General features: G+C 35.6%; 1 protein-coding gene across 1 annotated transcript in view; it reads right to left on the bottom strand.

The window, feature by feature from the left end:
* Nucleotides 1-25,457, bottom strand: part of ADAMTS12 (ADAM metallopeptidase with thrombospondin type 1 motif 12) — a 482,021-nt gene that overhangs the window by 337,677 nt on the left and 118,887 nt on the right. The window contains 1 exon segment of the mRNA XM_051969545.1: nt 3,443-3,617. Within this exon segment, the coding sequence (XP_051825505.1) occupies nt 3,443-3,617 (175 nt within the window).

Below are 25,457 nucleotides of genomic sequence, written 5' to 3'. Positions count from 1 at the left end.
AGGACCTATATGAACTGATAAGAAATGAAATAAGAAGTACCAGGTGATCATTTTGAACAGTAACTAGCAATGTAGTAATGATGATCAACTGTGAAAGACTTGCATACTGTGATCAATACAATAGTCCAAGACAATTTCAAAGGACACATGATTAAAAAATGTTATCCACATAAGAGATAGAAATGACAAACTCTGAATACAAAATGAAGTATAACTTTTTTACTTTTTGTATTTCTTTTTTTCCTTTTTTTGGTGACATGGCCAATAAGAGAGCATTTTTACATGATTTCACATATATAATTAATGACATTTTGCTTTTCTTCACATTGGTGGAAGAGAGTATCAGAAAGGTAAAGGATTTGGAATTCAAAATTTAAAAAGAAAAGCATGTGGAAAAAAATAAATAAATGAAAGATTTTTAAATTAATATTGAAGACATTCCTCTTTGCAAATAACTTTTCTTTATATAAGTTATATCTATTGATATTTATCATATTCAGAATTAAAATATCTTAGTATTTTGATGGAAATACTTTTAATCTCACAAGTCTCCAGAAAGGATATTAGAGATCCCCAGAGATCTCCCTACCATACTTTGAGAACCACTGTGCCACATCATTTGATACTTACATAGAAAATTATTCCCTATTGAAAATCTACTACCAACACAACAATTAATAAGAACAATTGATATAAAAAGAGTTATCTTCTAAAGAGACAGTTTACCAAACTGCCTGTTTTTCCATAGCCCTTCAACAATCATCATTTTCCTTTGCATTCATTTTTACCAATATGATAGAAGTGAGATGCAATGTCATTTTAATTTTTACTTCTATTATTAAATATTAATTATTCTATCTCTTGCTATTGATGATTTAATAATATTAAAGCATTTTTCATGTTTATTGGTAGATAATTCCTTTGAGAACTGCATGTTCATATCCTTTTGCCATCTATCTATAAAGCAATGCTTGTCATTCTTATATAATTTGATCAGTTCCTTATATATCTTGAACACCATTCCTTTATCAAGGAAACTTACTGCAAAGATATATCCCCAGTTAACTGTTCCCCTTCTAATTTTAACTACATTGATTTTCCTTGTGAAAAAAATTGTCCATTTACCTTTCGTGAGAATCTCTATTTCTGCCCATAGTTATAAAAGGTATTTTTTTTTCTTCCTCTTCTAATTTATTTATGACATGACATTTTATATCTAGTTCATATATTCATGGTGACATGTGGTATGAAATCTTTATCTAAATCTAATTTCTGCCAACCTGCTTTTCAGTTTCTTCAGTTTTTGGTCTAATAATGGGCTCCTTATCTTGGTAGTTGTTGTCTTTGAGTCTGTCAAATACTATGAAACTACAATGATTTGTTTCTATATGTTGGATAGTGAATATTTTCCACTGATTTGATTCTCATCTCAAAACTCTTATTCATTAACACAAAGAAATCACTTAACCCATCTGCACAATAATTCACTACATTTTAAACATAACATTACATTACATATATCTTACAGCAATCTCATTTTTAATTTTGTGCTGTTCCTCACATAAGATGCTCCATTTTCTCTTATAAATTTTTACTGTCTGTCCCTCATGTCTAGAATTCCCTCCCTCCTTTTCTTTACCTCCGGGCTTCCCTAGATTCTTTCAAGTCCCAGCTAATTCCCACCTTTTTCAGAAAGCCACTCCTGATCCCTCACATTATTAATACTTTCCATCTAAATTTATGTACAAATTGCCCTGTGTATCTCTCGTTTGTAAATAGTTTCTTGTACACTGTCTCTTCTATTAGACTGAGCTCCTTGAGATCAGACTTCCATTTGCCATTCTTTATATTCCTAGTGCTTAGCATATTGTAGGTGCAGATACTTAATAGATGCTGGTTGAATGACTGACTAACCCAAGCCTTTTTCATTGTTGCCTTTTCCTAGTCTCCTTATTGTTAGCCAATTTCTCTCTTGCAAGTCAAGTTCCTTCTCCTCTAAGTATTATATACTCTTTCTACCCCATCCCCCTGATCTTCTTTTGAGACTAAGGGTATTGGACAATGCACAGAAGTTGAAGAAAGGACACACAGGTTCAAGTCTTTTTTCTGAAAATTTACCATCTGTGTGATCATGAATTATGTCTAAGTCTTAGTTTTCCCATCTGCAAAATGTAAATAATCATACTAGTACTACTTATATATAGCACCAAGTTGATGTGAATGAATAAAGTACACATGGAAACATAAGTTTATCCTATAATTCTCATAGCAATTTCAAACTCTCAGTAGACATCTGATGATCATTTTCAGCCTTCCTGAATACTAAAGAAAGGAGGTTTTATCCAGATTATTTCCAAAAAGTTATCCCCATAATCGAGATGAAAGGAAGCATCAGTGAAGCCAGATAGATCCCTGCATGTAGCTCAATGTAGTTTATACACCATGACATGAATGCAAAGTAAAATTAATAAAGTTATCAACAATAATTAAGCCAAAATATGATAACTGGAACTGCCACCTAGTGGGTAGCCATTTTTTTTTCTTTTTTTCTTCAAATAATCAAACAACCCAACAAAATATATCATGTCCAGGTAATGCACTTTCCTCACAACACCTCTGAGAGATTCCAACATCCTCATTTATCCAGGTGGTGAAAATGAGGTACAGAGAAGGCAAATGAGTTGCCCATGATCACATAGATAACAAGTGTCCAAGCAGGACTTCAAGCCCAAATCAAATCCAGTTCTTTCGTCACTAAATGTAGGCCATATATTGTCAAATATCTATTCATTCCAGTGATTCTCAAATTTTTTGGTCTCAAGACACCATTATAGCTCTTAAAAATTATTGAGGACCTTTGAAGAATTTTTATTTATGTGGGTTATATCTATCAGTATTTACCATATTAGAAATTTAAGCATATTAATATTATGATAAAATAATTTTGACCACATAGACACCCAGAAAATATCTTGGGGACCCCCAAGGATCTGTAGGCTATACTTTCAGAGCTACTGATCTAGTTCTTATTACATGAAAATGTGAAAAGCTGTCTGATAATATAAAAGTTTTTGTACTTATAACATTAAAAATAATCAAAATGTCTTTTATTCCTAATACACACCTCTTAAAATGTCTTTACTTTTTAAAAAAGCTGCCATTGTGATCAATAGCATCACTTACTCTGTTCAGAGAGCTTATAAGCTCCTTTCATTTCACAAAGGAAGAAATTTTAGCACAAGCAAGTGAGATAATTTAGTGACAAGACCTATAAATAGAAATAATTTTTCTGAATGGAGAAACAATATAAAAATAAAACAATATAAAAACAAATCAGGGTATATTTGGAATAAACACCTTCAGTCCTAAAGACTCTTTCAGCATCCACTTCCCTATCCCTCTCAAACAGTAGGAAAAAAAAAAAAAAGAAGCTCCCCCCTACCATTTAATCCACAAGCTGGTTCTTTTTGTTCTGGAGATGCCCACCTCCTCTTCAGAGAATCTGGGTGTACTTGTCTCTTGTAAATGATATGTGGGTGATGCTTTCCTTCGGCTAATGGATGCATTTTAACAGGTTCAATGAAATAGTCTCCATGTGGCAGGCGGAAAAATCCAGTCTGAAAATACATTCAGTAAGAAGATTGATTTAGATCAACTTCTTGCAAGTGAAAGAAAAACTTAGAGAAAACAAAATTCTGTAGATATTGCTGTTGCTGAAGGTCAGCATTTTTGTAGATCACTGTTCAGCACCAAACATACATTTCCTATTCCAGTTATCCTCCTGCATCTAAAAAGAACTCTCCAGTACTAATATCAATCACCAAATAGGACCTCTCAGTAGTGACTTAATGATTTGCAAGAATAACATGATCTCCTAATGACTTCAATAATTTCCAAATTGCCCCTGAGTACATTATTCATTCAATAGCTTTTCTATATAATCTATTTGAACTCCCTGCCCTCTTATCCTGAGCTGATACTTCATCTGGTTGAACTCAAGCTCAGCTATCTTGAGTAATGAGTGAGACAAAAATCTATCTACTCTACTGTATCTAGCTGACCCCAAATCACCTTCATATGCCCTCCAGCTATTTACTCTGGGTATCTTGCTGTCAGCTCTTTTGACACTCAAATATACCCTCACCTCATCCTACCCCTCTCCTTCTACCTCTCATTCTGGACACTGCAATCAAATCTACTGCTTCAAGAAAGGGCAGGTCAATTAACTGTAAATGGATAGATTCACCATCCCTGAAGTCCCAAGACCAATTCTCTTGGTCACCACTTCCACTATATGTGTTGAATTCCCAACTAAAATTGCCAACACATAGCAAAATTCCTGATACATTGAAAGTCAGAACTTAAATAAATGTTTTTTTTCATTCATTGATTGATTTATTCACTCATTCATTCAGTCATTCCTCTCCTTTGGCTTAGAATGCAAACTGCTCACTACAAGGTTGCTAAGTAGCAAAACTGATATATCACTGACCTACATGATGCAAGAACACGGGAAACTAAGATATAATAACTTTATCTATGAAAAATGAGTTACACACAGCATGATGACAGAATCCTCATTGCTAGACCTGTACCCACCGCATCTTGGAATAGGACCACTTGTTGATTCTCTGCAACTCACTCTTGCACAGTGCCAGTGCATGTGGCCTTAACAATAGCGGGAGAATTTCAAAGTCAGAATGGATGTTTAAGGTTGTTTAGTCTAACCCCATCATTTTATGCTCAAAGAAACTGAGCAGAGAGGTAATGTGAATTGTCCAAGAATTTGAATCCAGTTCTTCTGACCCCAAATTCTTCACTCTGTCCATTATACCATGCTGCTATTTTCTCCCACCAGGAACCTCATTCTCCCATCCAGAAGAGAATATTTGTTGGAAAGAAACATTTTGATTGATTGTACTTATGGGCACTCCTGTTATAAATCTAATACTTACATCACCACGCACCATTAATCTCTTTCTAGAATACTATCATTTGGGTTGAAAATTACAAAACATACAGTTTTTGACTAGGAACTAGGATAGGTTAGACCTGTGGGACCAACTCACAGACCCAGAACCTCAAGAATCTTAGAAAGCCAATCCTAAAACAAATTCCCCAAAAGATAAATCACTTCAAATTAATCTATGGAAAATCCCAAATCTACCTTACTATGGATGCCGAGTATTCTGATATACAGAATTTAGATATAAAGATGATTCAAACAAGCTGTGCATAATTTCAAGTAAGAAATGGTCAAAGAAGAAAGTTCTTGTGGTCACTGATAACTAAATTTGACATCTAACACCAACTTGAGAGAGCGACTTCTGAAATTTTTTATTACTTTTGGGGTGGATCTAAATTTGTATCTGAGGAACTTCCAGCATGAAAACTCCCTACAGCAATGCAATCTAATGCAAAGTTTGTAAAGTTGTCTTAGAGGGTTGCCTGTGACACTAAAAATTAAAGTAATTTGCCAATAACCAAATAGAAAACATATGTCAGATAACTGAGAAATATTATTTAAAGTCCAGGGGAAGTACTATGTCTGAGAAAATTACAAAGGATTTTTTTTAAATCCTGTACTATATTTTAGGAATTTCGTGCTTTTATTTTATCCTCTTTAATTTTAAAAACAAAAAAGTTGTTGTATAAGAAAATACATGTCAAAAAACAGGACTTGAATCCAAATTTTCTTGATTCCAAAATCAACCTTCTATGAAAAATGATATAATTACAAATTGTATAACTAGTTCCATATCTTAGTCACTGATATTCCTCAATTTTTATTGAATTATGTCATACTATTATAAAAGACCAGAGTAAACCCATCTGGTCCAGTGTTCCAGTCATTCTCACATAGAAGTTTGATAAAGAATGATAAAGAATTTTACTGATTATCAAGTCTAGAGGTGTCACAGGCCTCCCAAACCAGATTGAAATGTAATTGGGAAATACAAAATAAATAAAAAAGAATTTAGATAATGTCATTAAAGAGTTTTTCATAGGATTCAGTACCCCTTCTTCTTATCTGAATTTGAAACCACTGATCTAGTCCAACTACATTAGTTTTCCAGATGAAAATAGAGGCTCCAAGAGTTTGTCACAAAAGGAAAAATGACAAAGATGGCATACCAACCATGCTTTAAAAAAAAATCCAAATCCACTTCCTGTTGTTCCTTTGAGGACTGTCATTTTCTCTGTCATTGTTTTTCCTTAAAGACAGAGCCTCTCACAGGGCGAGTCAAGGCATTAAAATAGCTGGAAATAGACTCGTTATAACTCAAGCATTTGTTTCCATTTCTATAATTAAGCATAAGAACAGTGCAGACAGAGAATCTGGGTCTGATATGGGTTGTTAAAAGTACATTTTTGCTCCATAGTAACAAAACAAGTCTCCAAATAGGGTCATGGATTCTGTAAACATTCTATGACTTTTATAGACTATCACTTTTCTAAGGGAAGCAAGTAGAGTAACTGAGGTGCTGTGGCCAGACCTGGAGTTAGGAAAACCTGAGTTCAAATCTGGCTTCAGACACTTACTAACTGTATGACTCTGGACAAGTCACTTTATCCTGTTTGCCTCCGTTTCTTTATCTGTAAGATGAGCTAGAGAAGGAAATGGTAAACTGCTCCAGTATCTTTGCAAAATAAACCCCAAAAGGGATCATGAAGAGTCAAACCTGTAAAGGATCACAGGCAGTGGGAAAACTATGGGTGAGGTATAAGACCCTTCAGCCCAGAGGGCACCTGCTGACAAATGTCTGGTTCTGCTCCTCATCTCCCCTAAGGGCTCTTATCCTTCCTGAGCAATCAGGGGGCGTGACAACCTGGGTTGTTATTGAAGCACAGTGATAGCAGGAGGAAGAAGGATACCAGGTAGCAAACTACATACAATAGCAAGTTGTTTATGTGGTCCCATGTGCACAGTCTTGGTTTTGTTACATTATATAAAGGGGATAGTCCTTGAAATAAATTGAGTTCATTTTTCCACCATCCTCAGGAGTCCCAACTCATCACTTCTCCACTAGGAAAGTATATTTTAATCACCCCAATGTGAGGACTCTAGAAAGCAATAGTACATTTTGTCACCCCAACTTGGGGGCTCTAGAAAGCAGGACACCACACAAAACCACATTTCAACTGAAATGAATGTAAGGTAACAGGAGGTTACATACAATAATGAGGTTTTAATGGTGTTTCCTAATCCCAAACTTTGTGCAGACACCCAAATTGTACAGGCTAGATGAGGCTGATCCAAGACATCATTGTCACTCTTTGTACAGCAGGAGTGGGTTCTCTTGCTGCTGTTTTCCCAAATGTTCAGTTTCCACAAATTATAAGACTAAGTCATGTCATGTCATGTTAGAAACCACCATTCCCATGACAGTTTAGGAGGAGTACTAAAGCCACATTTTCTCCAAATCAGTTCAATCCAATTCAGCAAATTTATTGTGACTCTATAACGGTAGTAAAATAAAAACTATTTTAACTGGCATTATTCATTGTATGTAAATCATCAGTACCTAGCATCTGATAGTCTTTTAATAAATGGTTTGTGAAACTATTGAATTGAAATTGTGAACACTGAAGAATATACAAAGATCATTAATCAAATACTTCAGCCTGCCTTCTCTCTCCTTATTCTGACCTATAGTCTTTAGAATTGTGACTTCACAATTTAGCATTTAATTATACTTACTTCAACATTGTTTGCCAAATGTTTCAGGCACAATAGCCTCATTTGCCCAAGGAGATTATAGTCTTCTTGAAAAGTACCAAAATGCATACTTATTTTCCTCATTATGCTAAGCAATCAAGCATAAATAAACAAATATTTATCAATCACCTGTTATATATTCCTGGCACTGTGCTAGGTTCTGAGAATGCAAAGACAAAAATAAAACAGTCCCTGTCCTCAGTTTGCATTTATTGGAGAAAAGAATATGTACACATAAAAATAAAATGCAGGCTTGACAGGGTATGCCTAATTTGGTATCTTTTGGAAAACATCTGGATTGCCTATCATGGAGGCTTCTTCATCTGCTAATACACGAGTGGAGATAGCCTCATTTCATTGGATGCCTTTAAAACTGGTGAGACTAAGCCAGTATCTCTTTTTCTGCTTCTCTCTCTCCAACAACTCTTATCTACTACCTCCAGAGGGTGAAGATCCTAGTTCCCCCACAGTATGGGAGACATGAACTGAATGGGCAAGCACAGAAACAATATTCCTTCTCCCTCTTGCATCTAGAGAAAGGGACCTTTATATTTGTTTCTGTTCTCTATTGTTTGATATTCTCTCCGGTTCAAGTGCTAGAGGTAATTCAGGACCTGGATGAAATTTGAACCAAAGTGACCCTGGAGCCAGAATTGTAGTGAAGTCAACCTGGCACGGAAGCCCTGAAAAGCCAGGGTGCCTAAAACCTTAGCCCTACTTAAGGTCTGGATTTGGAACTAGGAATGTGCTCCAAAGGAACAGAGCTAAACTATAAATTTAATCATCTTCCCATCCACAGAGACTGGGATTAGATTGGAGAGAAAGATTATGCCTCCCAAATGCTGGGGGAGTAATTTGGTATATTTGTGATTACCTTTTTTTATTTTATATATTTTCTAATTACATATAAAAACAATTTTCAACATTTGTTTTTTAAAATTTTGAGTTCCAAATTTTCTTCCGCCCTCCTTCCCCTTTCCTCTCCTTGAGAAGAAAAGAAATTTTATATAGACTATACATATGTAGTCGTGCAAAACACATTTCCATATTAGCCATTTTGTAAAAAAAAAAAAAAAAAAAAAAAAAGTTTTTTTTAAAAAGAACATTTCAATCTGTATTCAGACTCCATCAGTTCTTTTGAAATTATATTTTGAAGCAAATTTTCCTTTATAAAAGCAAATTGAATTATTTGTGGCTAAATGGAACTAGAATAAAAGGATTCTACACTTCCTATACTGAAGAGAACACCAGTGGTGGGGCCTGGTCCCATTTGCAAAGTACTAGTTCTCTTAAGGATGCTAGAGAATCCTGAGGGAAGAGTAAAATCTTACTTTCCTGGTTTTACACAAAAGGAAGGTTTTACACAAAAAGACATATTAGTCAGTGTCCCATATGTACATGCAAAAATATACTAAAAATAGACATGAGGTAATTTTAAGAGAAGAGGTACTAGCTTTGGCTAGTACAAGGGACTCACACAGATGATAGCATGTGATTTGATCTTTGAAAGGATTCTAAGAGAAGTCATATGTTGCAGGCCTTTTCAATGACCCAGGGGTGGAAAGAGCAAAGAAGGTAATAGATGCTAAATCCACTTTTGTTCACTGACTTCAGACCAATGTGGATGGAAGTCCTTGCTTCCTGATTCTTTACCATCTTGGCTCCACTTCCAGAGTGATATTCTTCAAGCTGGAATAAGACCTAAGGTCCACAATCTAGCCTTCTGTCCCAATTACATATTACTCCTCTTCACAGGCTATATGTTCCTAAAAAAACTGTCCTATTTGCTGTTCTCCATACAGGATATTTCTTTGCAGAAACTATCCTCCATGACTGAAATGTGTGTTACTATTATTCAATCGTGTACTATTTTGTGACCTCAGTTGGGATTTGCCATTTTCTTTCTCCAGCTCATTTTACAGATGAGGAAATTGAGGCAAACAGGTTGAGGTGACTTGCCCAGGGTCACATAGTTAATAAGTATCTGATTTGAACTAGGAAGATAAGACTCCTGACTCCTGACTCTGGCACTTTATCCACCATGCTACTTAGCTGCCTCAAGGTATGTATCAAATGAGCTGAAATCTACCCTTCTAGAAGGAATAACCATATTGATGAAATCCTAGATTCATTGGAGCAACGGTTTCAAATTTAAATAGAAAACAGATTCCTGCTGGCTGCATGTTGACTTAGAAAATCAACACATTATCTATGTTATACTATATTTTTATCTATTTTGTTAAACATTTCCCAATTATATTTTAAGCTGATTGAGCTACATTCAGAAGTTTTGCTAGCCCCTAAGATTTCCTCCTCTTTGACCCAGCAAATTTATAATCCTTCCAAATGTCTCTCTCATTTCCTTCTACCTACTTCATACATGCATTCATTCTACAAAAGCATATATCATTTTCTGCTTAGTCATATCCTGATTTAATGTTCAATTCTACTGGAGGTGTATCTGGTACACATTAAACCATATTATCTCTGTTTCCTAGGATATTTTGATGGAAAGATGAAAAGCATTATTGCTCCTAGAGGCCAGGGTCTTTTGTCACCATAGTAACACTTTCTGTATAGAAATTAGGACAGTATCCCATAAAATTAGGTTAATAGTCAATGCATTTGGGCTGACAACAATGTTTATTACCAAAATTGGGAGAATAAGATAAGAGGAAGAGATGATGAATAGATTGATGAGGAGGTGATTCAATGGAAACAGAGCAGGGGTCAAAGAATAGGGCTAAGTAGAAGGGGAATAGACTGAAGAGAAAGGCCACAGAGAAAATAGGAAGGTGTGATGGAGTGGGAACAGCAGCAGCAAATCATGAATCTCTCAGTTGTTCATTCTGTTAGGCAATTTGAATAGATTACAGCAAAGGAGATTGTTTCAAACAAATCTAAAGTATATATGATAGAACAGTCTTATTGACCCTACTCCAGGGCTTTCTTCCTTCATGCCCACTACCACTGATGCCTCATTTCCAGAGTCTGGGAGGAATTTTATATTGAGGATTACTGACTAGCAGGAGGGGAAAATGAATTGAGAATGTCACAGCTTAATACAGATGATTGTCTTTTAAGAAACAGAAATGTTATATAATTCAACTTAATTTTTTTAAATAAAAAATTAAATTAAACTTTATCTAATAAATAAAGAATATAAAACATTTTATTTGTGTTCTGTATGATAACCAATTCTGGATGAAATAGATATTTGGGGAAAGAAGGAAGAAAGGGAAAAAGGAAAGGGGAAGAAGAGAAAGGAAGTAAAATGTGAGAATGGAAGGACAGGGCATCCCAAACACACTTTAACTTTCCAGGCAAAACTACACAATTGTTCCCACCACATTTCTATCTCCTGCCACCAGACTTTTGAATTGTGTATACTTCATGATTAGAATACTCTTCCTCTTCATCTCTGCCTATTAGAATCCCTATGATTCTTCAAGATTTAGCTTAAGAACCACTTGAAAGAGCTAAACATTTTGGGTTGGGTATCCAGTGATGCCTTTAGTTTCAAAGTCTCCATTCTTATGCTTTTCAATTAAATCAGATATTTTAGATTCAAATGCCTTTTAGCTTTGGTCACTTATGGTTAAATTTTGTTTCTTCCTTAAGGGTTTATATATGAAAACATAGAAATGTTATTGTATAAAATGCCAATCAAAAAGATTTGCTTACTTGGAACACTGGGGGTGCACTGAAGAGCCCACCCCAATCTTCCCCTATCAGTTTATAGGAAACAACTGCTTCAGAGGAGAATATAAAGTGATGAAACAAGAGATTAAGAGAACTAGGGAAAAGAACTGGCTCCTAGAAGCAAAATCTCTCCTTTCCTGGGATGAAAAATAAAAACGTTTTTTGTTACAAGCCACTTCTTTTTTTAAGCCCCAGCAAGTTCTTTAAACTGTCAGAAGTAACACAGCTGGAAGATGGTCATCAAGTCCCATGATGCTGAGCATGTGGCCACTGGTGCTTCTCCATGAATTCAGAGGATACTCCCCTTACAGGGGACTATAGGAAAAGATCCAGAGGGAAGAAGCCACCAGCCAGACTATAGAGCAATATTATTTTGACCAATTGCCTCTTTCCCATGCTACAATTACAATTGTGAATGGAATGGTTTGAAGATGAAAGGGTGTAAGGCAAGACTGAGAAAGAAGAATCCTAAAACAAGGAAATGGCTAATTCCTTGACTTAAAGGTCAGAGAGCTCTAAGGTCCTTTCCATTGCCACATGCATGATTCTAAGAATCACAGGCAGGGAGTCATTACCTTTAAAGTTAAAAGAGCAATGAAGATGGGCATCCCTTAGTTTAGGTCACTGGATATGCACCTTAACTGGATGGGTAGCATCCTTCAGTCCTTCTGGGGGTTGGGTTTTTTGGTTTATTTGTTTTGCAAGTTAATCGGGGTTAAGTAGCTTTCCCAGAGTCACACAGTTAAAAATCAAGTATCTGAGGTCACATTTGAACTCAGTTCTCCTGACTCCAAGGTCAGTACTCTATCCATTGTGTCACCTAGCTGCCTTAGTCCTTTTTGTTTTAACAGCAACTAATGGATAAATTGGGTAGCTAAGTGGTGCAGTAGATAAAGGACTTGGAGTCAAGAAGACTCATCTCCCTGAGTTTAAATCTGACCTCAGGCCCTTATTAATTGTGTGACTTTGAATAAGTCACTCTGTTGGCCTCAGTTTTCTCATCTGTAAAATGAGCTGGAGAAGGAAATGGCAAACCACTCCAGTATCTTTGCCAAGAAAAGCACCAAATGGAGTCACAAAGAGTCAGACATGATTGAAAAATAACTAAATAACAAAATGGATAAATGGTCTTTTTGAGTCACTTTCTAGCTACCTATTTCTCTAAGTAAATGTAAGCAAATTACACTTGAAGGATAAAGAAGCAATATCTACTGTCATAACAAAGACTAGAGCACTTGGGATTGCAAACTGAAAATGGGGATAGTGGAGAAAGCACAAAGCAAAGGAGAGGCAGATCATGCACCTTAAAAAAAATGATGAATGGGTTCCTTAATACACAGCAGCTTCATGTCCTGATGCCTTCATTTATGTAAATAAAAGTATATATATAATTCAATTTCCTCAGGTAAATTGTGAAGAAGTTGATGTCTTCTTGGTTCTATAATATCTAATCATTTCATCTTTCCTGACATCAGGATTCTAGCCTCTGACACATTTTTCCAAGGTATTAGCCAAGTAAATTTCATTAAGGTACTTATAAATTATGATTTGAATTGTTAACCCTGTTAGAACACTTTCATTCTAATAGAAGTCTCTACTTAATTTTTTAAAAAAGACTTCAGGGCCCAAAAGAATAAATCTCTGATGGTGAGTTTTCAAGCCTTATTACAAAAGTGGGATAGAGCTTGGCCACAGAATTGAAAACCTTCTTCCTTTTGTTGCAGGTGAGACAGGCTATGGGTATGAACTATAAAGCAAAGATTTTTAAATCATGGGTCTTGTAACTGAATGTGAGGGTCACAAAATTATGATATATTACCATTAAATGTTTGAGTTAAAAACTTATAAATCTGGGATCATGCAAAAATTTCTTGGGTGATAAGTCATAAACAGAAAAAGTTTACAGACCCCTGCTATAGAATATCATGTCTGACACAATAAATCTAAGGTTTGGTTTAACTGAGCTGCTTCTCTACCCTTCCCCCTTCTTTATTATTCTTTCTTACAATGGCTGACTCACAGATTAATGAAGATAAAAATATTAAGAAATTGTAAAAATAGTAATAAAGGCTTTTAAATATTTTAATCACTGTATTATGCTTGAGAGAATGTTTGCATAAATAATTACCTTTAATGGCCAAAATTAAAGGAAGGGAGAAAGGGAGGGAGGGAGGGAGGGAAGGAGGGAAGAAGGAAAGGAGGAAGAGAAGGAGAAAGGGAGGGAGGGAGGGAAGAGGAAGAAGGGAGGAAGGAAGAGAGGAAGAGAGGGAAGAAGGGAGAGAAGAAAGGAGGGAGGGAAAGAAGAAGGGAGGGAGGAAGGGAGGGAGAAAAGAAAGGAGAGAAAAAGGGAGAGAGGAAGGGAGAGAGGTGGGGAGAGAGGGAGAGGGAAAGGGAGAGAGGAGAACTGACCCTTGATTTTACCTGGTCACATCAGCATGAGTCAAAAATTCTTTTTAAAAAAAAAGCAAATTCTGAGTACAATGCTTTAAAAGGAGAAATTCAATAAAAACTATATGAAAGAAGGTGAGAGGTAGAATAATGTTAAGATTAATTGAAGAGAGAATATATAAAGGATTAAATGTTTATTTACTTTAAATGATATTCTCAAGTGGAAGGGAGAATGGATTTGTCCTGTGTTGCTACAGAGTCAGGACTAAGAGTAAAAGGGGGTGGAAGTTATGAGGAAGTGATCAGGTTGATAATTTTCTGATAATTTATCTGCCAAAATTTCACTGTCTTGTGAAGTAGTAAACTCTCCTCTTGCTAGAAATTTTCTATCATTCAGAGGCAGCAATGATGCAATTTCAATGTGTGGCAGTCATAGTTAGTACCCTGGGGGAGACATTTTTAAAAATTTTTACATATTCATGAATTATATCTTACCTTATTTGGGCACAGGTCAAATAGAGACCTGGAAATATATCCAACATTCTGAGAGAACATTGTCTGAATCTTTGCAATTTCAGCACTGTGAGCTAGTGGAAAAATCACTGGGCAAAAAGTCAAAGAAGTTGCCTTCTAGTCCAAGCTCTATCACTAACTGACTCTATGACCTTGAGCAAACTACTTGATCTCTGTATCAAAGACTAGCTATCTGGAAAAAAAAAAAAGAAATAGCAAGACATCTCTGCCTGCCCAAATGGATATCATGAAAAGAAAAAATTGAAAAATTGATACCAAGCTTGCTTCATTGTTTTAGATCCTCTCTTTTTTATGCTCATGGATACCATTAGAGGGAAAAAAAGGCTCTTGTAACTTCATGTCTGAAAGATTACAAAGGTCACCTGAGGAGCCTGCCCGTATTTTCTGCCCAGCCCATCCTTCTCATCCACCACATCCCATTCTGAAAATCAAAAAGAGCTTAGTCTTCCTAGAAGACCCTTACCATCATGTCATTCCTCTACTCAGATATCTGCACTGATGTGACTTCCCAATGTTCAACATAGCAAGTTCAAATTCCAACATGATAAAGTGAATGTTTAACATGATACAGTGAAAAGAGGATTGAATTTGCTTCAGAACACCTGGAGTTTTCTTCCAGCTCTGCTGCTACATGATCTCAGTCAAGTAAAGGTTTTTACTCTCTAGGCTTTAGTTTCCTTATCTATAAAATAAGAAGATTTGATTGAATGACCTTTGCATTCTCTTCAACTTTTAAATCTTATAATTCTATTCTAGCTCTCTATTCAACATGCCATACATCATTACCCGACACACAATCTCAACTTCAGTCAGAAAAGTCTCCCAGTGAACACTATATATAATGATTTCCACAGGGACCAACTGTCTTTTCAGAAACCTCAACATTTTCTCTTTTTCTCTATATTTCAGGTCTTCTTAAACTTTTTCCACTTGCAAACCCATTTTGCCAAGAAATTATTACATGACTCTGAGTATATAAGTATATAAAATAGGTATACATATCAAATACTTACTAATAATAAATCATAATTTTATGTCTGCCACATTCAGTTATGAGACCCCATGTGGGTAATAACCCACAGTTTAAGAAGCTTTGTTATAGGGTACCTGAGACCCTTTAGGACACAACACCACCAGGGCCGGCTTTCACCTGCCTTGAGGACATATTTTGGATTGGCCAGAGAAAACAGCAATACTGCTTGCTGTTATGGGCCAGAACTCTGAAATAAGGATTCTTAGAAGGTTTTAAGTCAGTGGAATTGATAAAGACAATGGTAGTTCAGTACATGTACTTAGTACTTAATATAGTTCTACAAGATTCACACCATTGATAAGAGAACATAAGAGAACTCAGTCAGAAATAGAACTAGGGAAGACAGAGATCATGGTGGTGGTGGTGGTCGTCCTCCTGCCTCCCCCACAGAAACCAAGATACATTCAGGAGGACCTCAAGAAAACTTGCCCAGGCAAGGAGATAATAAAGGATTTGGACTTTAACACCTGGCCACACTTGTGGTGATTACTGAACTAAAACAAAGGCTGCTCCCAGAGACCCCAAAGAAACAGAACCAAGAAGAACATTAGAACTTGCCGCAAGGATGGGCAGTTGAGAGTGAAGCCAAAAACTGAAGGGACTGGATCTGAGAGAAATCTTGAATTTTTTTAATCACTTAGTAGAATGGCTCCCCCATCCCCTGATACTCTTCCTAGACTCATTCCCCAATGGTTAGCATATTCCCTCTTCTTTTCATCTCCCCACGCCAGTGACACTGAACTTTTAACTGTCAAAATAACTTCCCATACCAATGAAGTAATCTACTCATTTTTTCCCCTCTACCTCAATCTTCTCTTCCTCTCTCCCACTCTTCTCTAGATCTTCCTCTTCATTCTACTGAGCCTTTGGAACGTTCCCTTTTAAAATTAATAAACTTCCTTTCATTTTAGACCTCTTCCTTTCTTATTCCTTTTTACTTCTAGAATTTTACTGAAACCCGCTTCCTCCTAGAAAACACTGCCTTTCTGGCCACTGTTTCACTTTCTTTCAAATGCCCAACTCACTGGTCCTGGTGGGGGAGTAAGAATACTCTTCGGTCCCCATTGCTTCTTCCAGACTCTCCCTCTAACACCATCACTCATCAATGCTTCTTTAGCATTCGCTGTATTCAAATTTATATCCCAAACCAGATACTAGTAGCTGGTTTCCGTGCATCACTCACAATCTTCCTCTTCAGTTCATCTCCTGCCCTCAAACAAGGGATTTCAGCATATTTGCTAGAGTTGCCCTAATCCCTAAACTTCCCAATTCCTAAATCTACTCAATTCACATAACCATCTCCTCCATTCTATGTCATCTACACATAAAGACCATCATCATTTGATTTTGCCATCATCTGCAGCATTCTATCTGCATTTTCAAATACAGTGAACTCATTTTATATCATCATAACCTTTATCATACTATAGTACCTAACATTACACACAAATCTATTCTTTATTTTTATCTGATTGGCATTTCCTCCATATTTTCCCAGATATTCAATCTCCCTTTGGCTACCCTCTCTGCTCTTTCCAATTTAAATCCCTTAGTGTACCTGTTTAACTACTACACAATATTCCACTCTAAAATGTACTGTTCCCACGTGTGATCCCTGATCATGCTTTGCCAGAACTCAGCCTATGCATCCTTCATTCCTACAGCTGTATTGCTAAACAGAGCTGAAGGAAATGAAGAAACTATGCTAAGATCAACTACAAATGTATGCTATTAAATCTCACTTATTGAAAAAAATCAAAATTTCCACTTTTCCCTAATAGATTCTCTAACCCAGTGGAGTCAAACTGTGGTCTTGGCCCACAGACCCAGATTAAATGTAATTGAGAATGTTTAACAAAGTAAATAAAATACAATGGAATATGTTGTTTTGTTGTATCATTTCCCAGTCCTTACCGACTCTTCATTATCTATATTCCAGTACAATACAACATAGATAACACTAATATGTGGTTTTCTATATCAATATGCAGTTCACAGGGAATTTGTTTTTATTTAAATTTGATATCACTGCTCTAAGCCACTCACTCCAATGATTGTTTCAAATCCCCTCAGACTTCTCACAGCATCCCCTTCTTTTCTATCTCAAATGGTGACTTCATATCACTGTGATTGCTTAATTGAAAACAAATGTACATTTGCCACAAACTCTTTCTTGATTGAGGATTTAGGGTTTGAGACCACATAAAGACCATTGAATTCAACTAATTCAGACGTGTTCTGAGGCACAGAGAGATTAAATGATTTGCTTGAGATCATGCAGCTTATAAGCACGTTAACATCAGTTAAGATTTGATCCCATATCTTTTCTACTATAAGACTACTCCCTTGTCCACTTGTTCCTCAGATAGTATGGTCTCCAGTCCCTCTATCATGGTAACCACCTCTTTTCTAGGTATTAAAATGTGGCACCGAGAACAGAATACAGTACCTGACTTGGTTCAGAAGTGGATAAATTTATATAGAAACTATCACTTCCTTCACTCTGAATATTGTTTCTATTGTGCCATTCTATGTTTCTATTAATTATACATTTTGCTATTATTCTACACTTCTATTAATGTTGCCTAAGTTTATATTGTCTCATCTCATTTTTTTTATGAAACTCCCCCTAATAATTCTGGTCAACATAGGTCTCTGCCCTTCCAGATGTCCCATTACATAAATGTCACAATCAAACATATTGGCAATAAATTATGTTCAATTTAGAATCTTATTGCAGCCTTCTATTTTTTCCAAAACTCTAGGTCTTTTGTCCTTCATTATATTTTAACCTCCTTGCAGGGTTATTATAAATCTCTTTTGTATCCTCTGTTACGCATGTAGTAGGTCAAGTGCCAAATACATGGAAGAAAACAATAAAATAATTGTGAAATTCTTGAATTAAACATAACTCCACAATTATGTAAACAAAATACCATCAACTTAGAAATAGTCATACAAAGTCATAGAAACTTGAAGTTGAAAAGAACAGGAAAAAACATTTGGTCTCAGTGCAGGAATCCTGCACACAACATCCCTAACAATTTCGAGGCCATTGGTTCTCATTGAATAATTTAAGGAACATATTGAGTATGTCTAAATTCTTCTTCCAATTGACAGAAAAATAAAAATTGAGTACCTTCTAAATCTTGTCTTTTCCAGGTTAGCATACAAATTCTTCAATTCATTTTCCCTGTGTCATCATTTCTTTTATTTTTTTTCCCAAATCTCAAACAAAAGGGGCATTCATGCAAAGAACAGAAGAGGATTTTTTGGTGAATCTCTTTTATGTACACATTGAACTTATTATACATTTAAAATAAAAAACAATGTATAAATGTCAGTGCTAACTTGCTTGTTTGTGATTCTTTCTGTTCTTTTAACTGTCCCCCTCAAGAAAAAAAAAATCCTTTTAATAAATATGCATAATCAAGAAGAACAAATTCCCACATTGGTTGCATCATAAAATAAATATCTTATTCTACATCTCAAGTCCATTGCCTCTGTCAAAAGATAAATAACATGCTTTATCATCAGTCCTTTGTTATTGTGTGTGGTTATGGAGTTATTCAGAATTCTTAAATTTTTCAAAGCTGTTTTTCTTTAAAATGTCATAATTGTATAAATTATTCTCCTGGTTCTAAAGAAATTGTCCCTTTTGTAATTTCTTATAGTACAAAACTATTATTCATCTATTGCCCAATTTATGACCTGTCCCTTAGTTTTCAGTTCTTTGTTACTGCAAACATAACGTCTACAAATATTGCAGCACATGTAGATGACATCATTTCTAAACATTTCATCATTCTCATCACCTTTCTCTCACTGTATTTTAGCTTATCAATGTTCCACTTATTAAAATAACTATCAGTTTGAACCAGAAATCCCATTACTGGACATAAACTTAAAGTCAAAATTACTGAAAGAAATTTAGGAGAGGGGGAGAGGAGAAGGGAAGGGAGGAAGGTAAGAGGGAGCAAGGGAAAGAAAGAAAGAGAGAAAAGAAGAAAAGGGGGGAGGAAGAAGGAGAGGAAGAGAGAGAGGGACTGGGACAGGAACAGAGAGAGAAGGAGAGTGGAAGGGAAGGGAAGAGAAAGAGATAGAGGAGAGAACGAGGGGGAAAAGGAGAGACAGAGTTAGGGGAAGGAAGGAGAAAGGGAGAGTGGAAGGGAGGGGAAGAGAGATAGAGGAGAGAATGAGGGGGAAAAGGAGAGACAGAGTTGGGGGAAGGAAGGAGAAAAGGAGAGGAGACAGAGACAGAGAGAGAGATTGATTTTGAAATTTGCCAATGAAGGTAATAAAAAATGAAAGATATTCTTAATTCTTAAAAAAAAAAAGCTTCTAAAAATGAAAATGGTATTCCAGTACTATAGCTTCTTTATTCAACATCAATAATCCACAATGTGCTATGATGAATGCCAGGGAAAACAGAGAGGTGGAAAAATAGCCCCTAACTTCAAAGAGTTTCTTCTCTACAAGAACAACAGAAATGTGCATAGAAATAAATAAATCAGAAGATGATTAGTCACTTTGTATATCTATGTCTCAGTTACACTATCTGCAAAGTGAAGACATTAGATTTGAGAATATCTAAGGTACTTTGGGATCCAAAATCTTATTATCCTAATTGCATAAAGTGAGTATAAAGGAAAGAAACTACTTCCTGATTGGGAGAGATGAGGAGGGAGGGGAGGGAAGACCCAGGTCTCTTAGAAATGAAACAAGAGAATAAGGCATCTTTTCTGTAACAAAGTTCTCTTCAGAAAACTGCAGACTTCACAGAAAACAAAATGCCAGCCTTTTAAGTAGGATTTGCATTTTTTTAGCAATGTGTGATAAAATGTCAGTTCTGTCCAGAGTTGTACATATGATCAAGGGAAATGGGCTTCAGAAATGGAAAAAATGCATGATAACCCTGAAAATGCAATTCAGAATTACTTGGAAAGCAAAGTCTATTTCCTATCGAAATTTAGAACCAGCCTCATCCCACCTCATCCCACCGTCTTCTTCTTCTTCCTTTTTCTTCCTATTCCTCCTTCTCTTTTTTTCCTTTTCCTTCTCTCTCTTCTTTCCCAACTACTGCTAGTTTTCATTAAAGTTTGTTGCTATCTTTTGTTTTTCACATCACAGTTATCACTGAAAATTCCCAATGCATCCAATCTTTCCTTGTAACCAAGAGATTTTTCTTCTTATTTCTAATTATTGTTTTTAATAATTAAGCAAAACCAAATGACATAGTGACCACATCATACTATGTGTCAGGCTCTGTGATAAGTGTTTTAACAATAATATTATTCATTTTTCTGGAAATAAAAGGAAAATTTCAGAGAGAAATGAAGAGGAAAATAAGTAGGAGAAAAATGTAGAAAAGAAGGGAAATAAAGGAAAAAAATAGAAGATAAATAATGAAGAGAGAGGAAAAAAGAAGAAATAGTGGGGGAAGGAAATAGGAAAAACAAAAGGAGAATGAGTAGAAAGGAGATAAGATAGAGAGAGAGAGAGAAGAAAAACCAAATACATAAAATTGACATAAAAGAAATCTGAAATTTACATTGATGTGTTATCTATTGAACACTCTGTTTTCAAATTATCATGGATTTCTGGATTCAGTGTGGTACCTTAGAAAATCACAGTTCAAGCCCCAACTCCAGTGTAAAACTGGGATCTCTAAAGTTAACTCAGTGGCTAGAAGCTGGAAAATGAAAGGATGTCCATCAATTGGAGAATGGTTGAGTAAATTGTGGTATATGAACGTTATGGAATATTATTGTTCTGTAAGGAATGACCAGCAGGATGAATACAGAGAGGATTGGCGAGACTTATATGAACTGATGCTGAGTGAAATGAGCAGAACCAGGAGATCATTATATACCTCAACAACGATACTGTTTGAGGATGTATTCTGATGGAAGTGGACCTCTTTGATAAAGAGAGCCTTAATTGATCAAAGATGGACAGAAGCAGCTACACCCAGAGAAAGAACACTGGAAATGAATATAAACTGCTTGCATTTATGTTTTTCTTCCCGGGTTATTTATACCTTCTGAATTCAATTCTCCCTGTGCAACAAGAAAACTGTTTGGTTCTGCACAGATATATTGTATCTAGGATATACTGCAACCCATTCAACATGTAAAGTACTCTTGCCATCTGGGGGAAGGGATGGAGGGAGGGAGGGGAAAAATCGGAACAGAAGTGAATGCAAGGGATAATGCTATAAAAAATTACCCTGGCATGCGTTCTAGCAATAAAAAATTATTAAAAAATTAAAAATAAATAAATAAAGTTAACTCAGGTGTGGATGTTCTGATTTCACCTTTTATTCAATCAAAAAGTATCTATTTAATATGTGCCTGCTGTGAGCCAGACCTAGTGATACAAGAACAAATAATAAGACAATCCTTACTCTCAAGGAGCTTATGTTCTAAAGAGGATGCCAATAAATACATATAAAATATATGCAGTATAAATAGAAAGTAAATAAATGCACATGCACACAAAGTAATTAAGTGCAATGTTGGGTCTGCCTTGCTAGAAGGCCCTATCAAATGGCAGATCATGAAAGTTTTCATAAAGAAGATGACATCTGAGTTTTGTTATAAATGAAAAGAGGAACTCAAGAGGAGAAGATAAAGATATGCATTCCAAGCATGTGGGATGACCACTTTGAGGGAGAGACAGACATAGGGACTGTGGTATTCGAGAAACAGTGAAAAATTCTATGTCTGGATTGAAAAGGGTCAGAGGGAGAGTAATGTCCAATGAAGCTGGAAAGATGGTCTGGGGCCAGCTTGTGTATAGCTTTAAAAGCTAAGCCAAGGAGTTTATATTATATTTCACAGGCAACAGGAAGCATTGGAACTGATTAAGTAAGGGAGTCACAAGGTCAGATCAGCACTTAAGGAAAATCACTGGCAGCAATGTGTAGGATGAACTAGAATGAAGAAAAATTCGAGGTGGGGAAACTAATTAGGAGGCTATTGCAATAATCTAGGTGACAAATGATGAGACTATGAACTCAATCCTCAGTGAGTGGAGATAAGGGATCACATAGGATAGACGTCATAGAGATATCAAAGACAAAGCAAGCCGCAGCATGGAACGAATTAAAAAACATATTATTGAGCCAGAAAAGAAATAAAGTTAGAAACATTCTCACCAATCGTTCCCAAATTAATATGTTTTCACTATCCTCTTTCCAAACTTAGGTTCAAGAGAAAGCTCCCCACTTCAAACAGAAAAGAACATCCCATCTTGGCAGCAATGAGTCCTGCCTCTCATGCCTCTTGAGCATCATCCTTCCTGAACATCATCATTCCATCCCGGCAGCAGCTAGCAAAGTCTCTCAGCACTATTGTCTTATCCCATTGTCTTTATTGGCCAGTTCAGAAGTCAATAATGTCTTCGCTCTGGTGTATCTCTCCACCATTGGCAATTTCATCAGATAACCTTCCTTTGAATGCTCTCATCTTTTACATTCTCTTCCCAGGATTTCTATCTCTTCCTCAAGAAAGACTTATTCTCTCCAACTAGGCATCAGGTCAAAGAGCTTTGTACGGGCCCATTTACCAAAAAGGGGTAGGTTTAATATAATCCAGACCTCCACCGCAAACAAAATCCTTAAAATCCTTAGAAACCCAGGGACAATACTTATAAAAGTTATAGGTTAACACTTCTGCAAAAGGAATAGAGCAAGGGGTTTTTTGGAAGATACCTTAATATCCTTTTTTTTTTAAGGATAAAAACACTAGAAATAAACAAAGTTACACAATATCTTCAAAGAAAAAATTTTAAATGACCAAAATAATGAGTAAAGCAGAATTATGATGCAATGAAAAATAAAGATTAAAAGAAAAAATGACTGAAATAACATCAATGGAAGTAATAGCTACTAAACTTGATGAGATGTTTTCCCAAAATTATTAAAATGAACAATAAACATGAATATTGAGGAAATTCAAAAGAGAAAATTAACTAGCCTAGAATCACAAGAAGAAATAAAGTAACTACATGCAACTAAGGAATCTTAGGACAAGAAAATGATGAAATTTGGAAGTTTAAGAATATGCATAGAAAATATAAATAATGTAATCAATGAAAAATAGAATTATTTCACTGGAAAATAGAATAGCAGGGAGGAGTATAAACAGAAAGACAAAGCCAGAAAATAAAAGTTGTAGACAAGAACTTTATTAATCAGCAAATATTTGTTGAAGTTTATGACATGCCTAACATTGTATTTAACACTATAGTATACAATAGACGTGTAAGATAGTGGCCCTGACTTAATAAATGTACATTCTCATTAGGGAAATTTGTTAAATAATGATGACAGCATTTATATAGTGTTTTAAAGTTTGCTAAACACTTTACACAGTCTTACCTGATCTGTGAAGGTGGTTCCATATTATCCCCATTTGACAGATGAAGAAAATAAAGCCAAGTGATTAGCTGAGAAATGGCATGGAGAAGATTTGTTCTTCTCAAAATATTCAACCCCAGCAATTCCCTTTACTGTTCTTCTCCTGGACCTTTCTCCAGGACTGTTTCCCTATAGCTAGAACACCTTCTTCACCCTAGGATAGCCTATTCTGCCTTGTCTTGCCAGTGCACATGTTTACTGTTTACTAAGCCCTTACCAATTACTTGACACTAAACTCAAATGCCATCTTCTCTAGGACACCCTCCTTCATTTTTCCTGCTTATGCAGTATTTTTTGAACCAGCCTTACATACTTGTCATGTTTTATTTTGCATTATAGTTATCATATTCATCTTCTGTATTCTTATATGCTATTCTATATATGTTCCCTGAGAGCAAAGACTAAAGTTTGGCTCTCCAACGAAAGCTTAGAATAGTCCTCTGTACTCAGTAAATACTTAATAAAGATTTGTCCATCTTTGTTTACTACTGATAGTTTGCTTGTATGCAAGCATTCTACCTAAAAGAAAGAATTGAAGGATATTTTTGAAAAGTCTTGCCAAAAGCTCAATGGAATTATTTTGAATGCTTCTTCCTGGGAACTTGATCAAAAGAAAAAGGAGATCAATTAAAACTCCTCTGGACAGCTTTTCAAAAAAAAAAAAACTTAGCTATCCAAAATATTTTACACATACAAAAATAAAGGCTTTTTAAATTCTTTAAAGTCAAATGAAACTACAGATCACTGAGGTTATCAAGCCAGTGAGACCGAAGAGTTGAACCAGACTGCTAAGACAGGGTCAGGCATAATAGCTATCTGGAGTCAAGGCAGGGTAGGGAGTGCACTATAAATCAGGCTTCCTAGGAGGCAACACAGGAAGATTGAAAAGCAAGAGAATCAACAAAGAGAAGAGTGCAGGGCTGAATACTGGCCTGAGAGCCAGGATATATGGGTGCTTATTCTAACTTTGCCATTTATCCATATGGGACCATTGACTCTGCTTGATCTTAGTTTCTTCAACTGCATAAAGAAGGATGTACTAGATGATTGTGAGATCCCTTGTGGCTTTTAAGCTGGATGATTCTTAATTAAATGTTTAATACTTTGTTTGTGGGATCAATTTGTTGACCCAGAGATGCATATTTCATGTGTTGTGTGGGTGTTGTACTTTTGAGTTTATGGCCAAATCAATGTGTACAGAGCATTATTCCTATTTCATATGAATAGGAGGATAATTACATTTTGTTAATGATTATAGAGGTTTATAGTTGTATCTCTGCTTTTATTAAATTCTGTTGCTCTTATCTATGATTGATTTCATGCCATGCCCTTGGACAGGAAGGCAACCCCAAATCATAGCGTTTGTTCTCACAGAAAAATGTGATTCATTTTACAATGATGCATTTTGTGATACAGTTTCTAAGAACACTTTGGGACAAAAAACAGAATCCTCTAGTTAAGTGCTGTAATAAAGTGCTAAAATGTATAATATGAAATGAGAGAATAGGACAGAACACACATAGATGTTTACATGTACATATAATAGTATAGATATATATACACACACATATATATAGCTAATTGTCTGACATACACAAAAAAATGCAAAAAGAATTGAAGAAGAGATTGATAAAGGAAAAACACTCCCTTGATTATTA

Source organism: Antechinus flavipes, chromosome 1 (genome assembly GCF_016432865.1).
Source record: "Antechinus flavipes isolate AdamAnt ecotype Samford, QLD, Australia chromosome 1, AdamAnt_v2, whole genome shotgun sequence".
NCBI lineage: Eukaryota > Metazoa > Chordata > Mammalia > Dasyuromorphia > Dasyuridae > Antechinus > Antechinus flavipes.
Note: the sequence above shows the minus strand (reverse complement) of the source record. Positions and strands in the feature narration are given on the sequence as shown.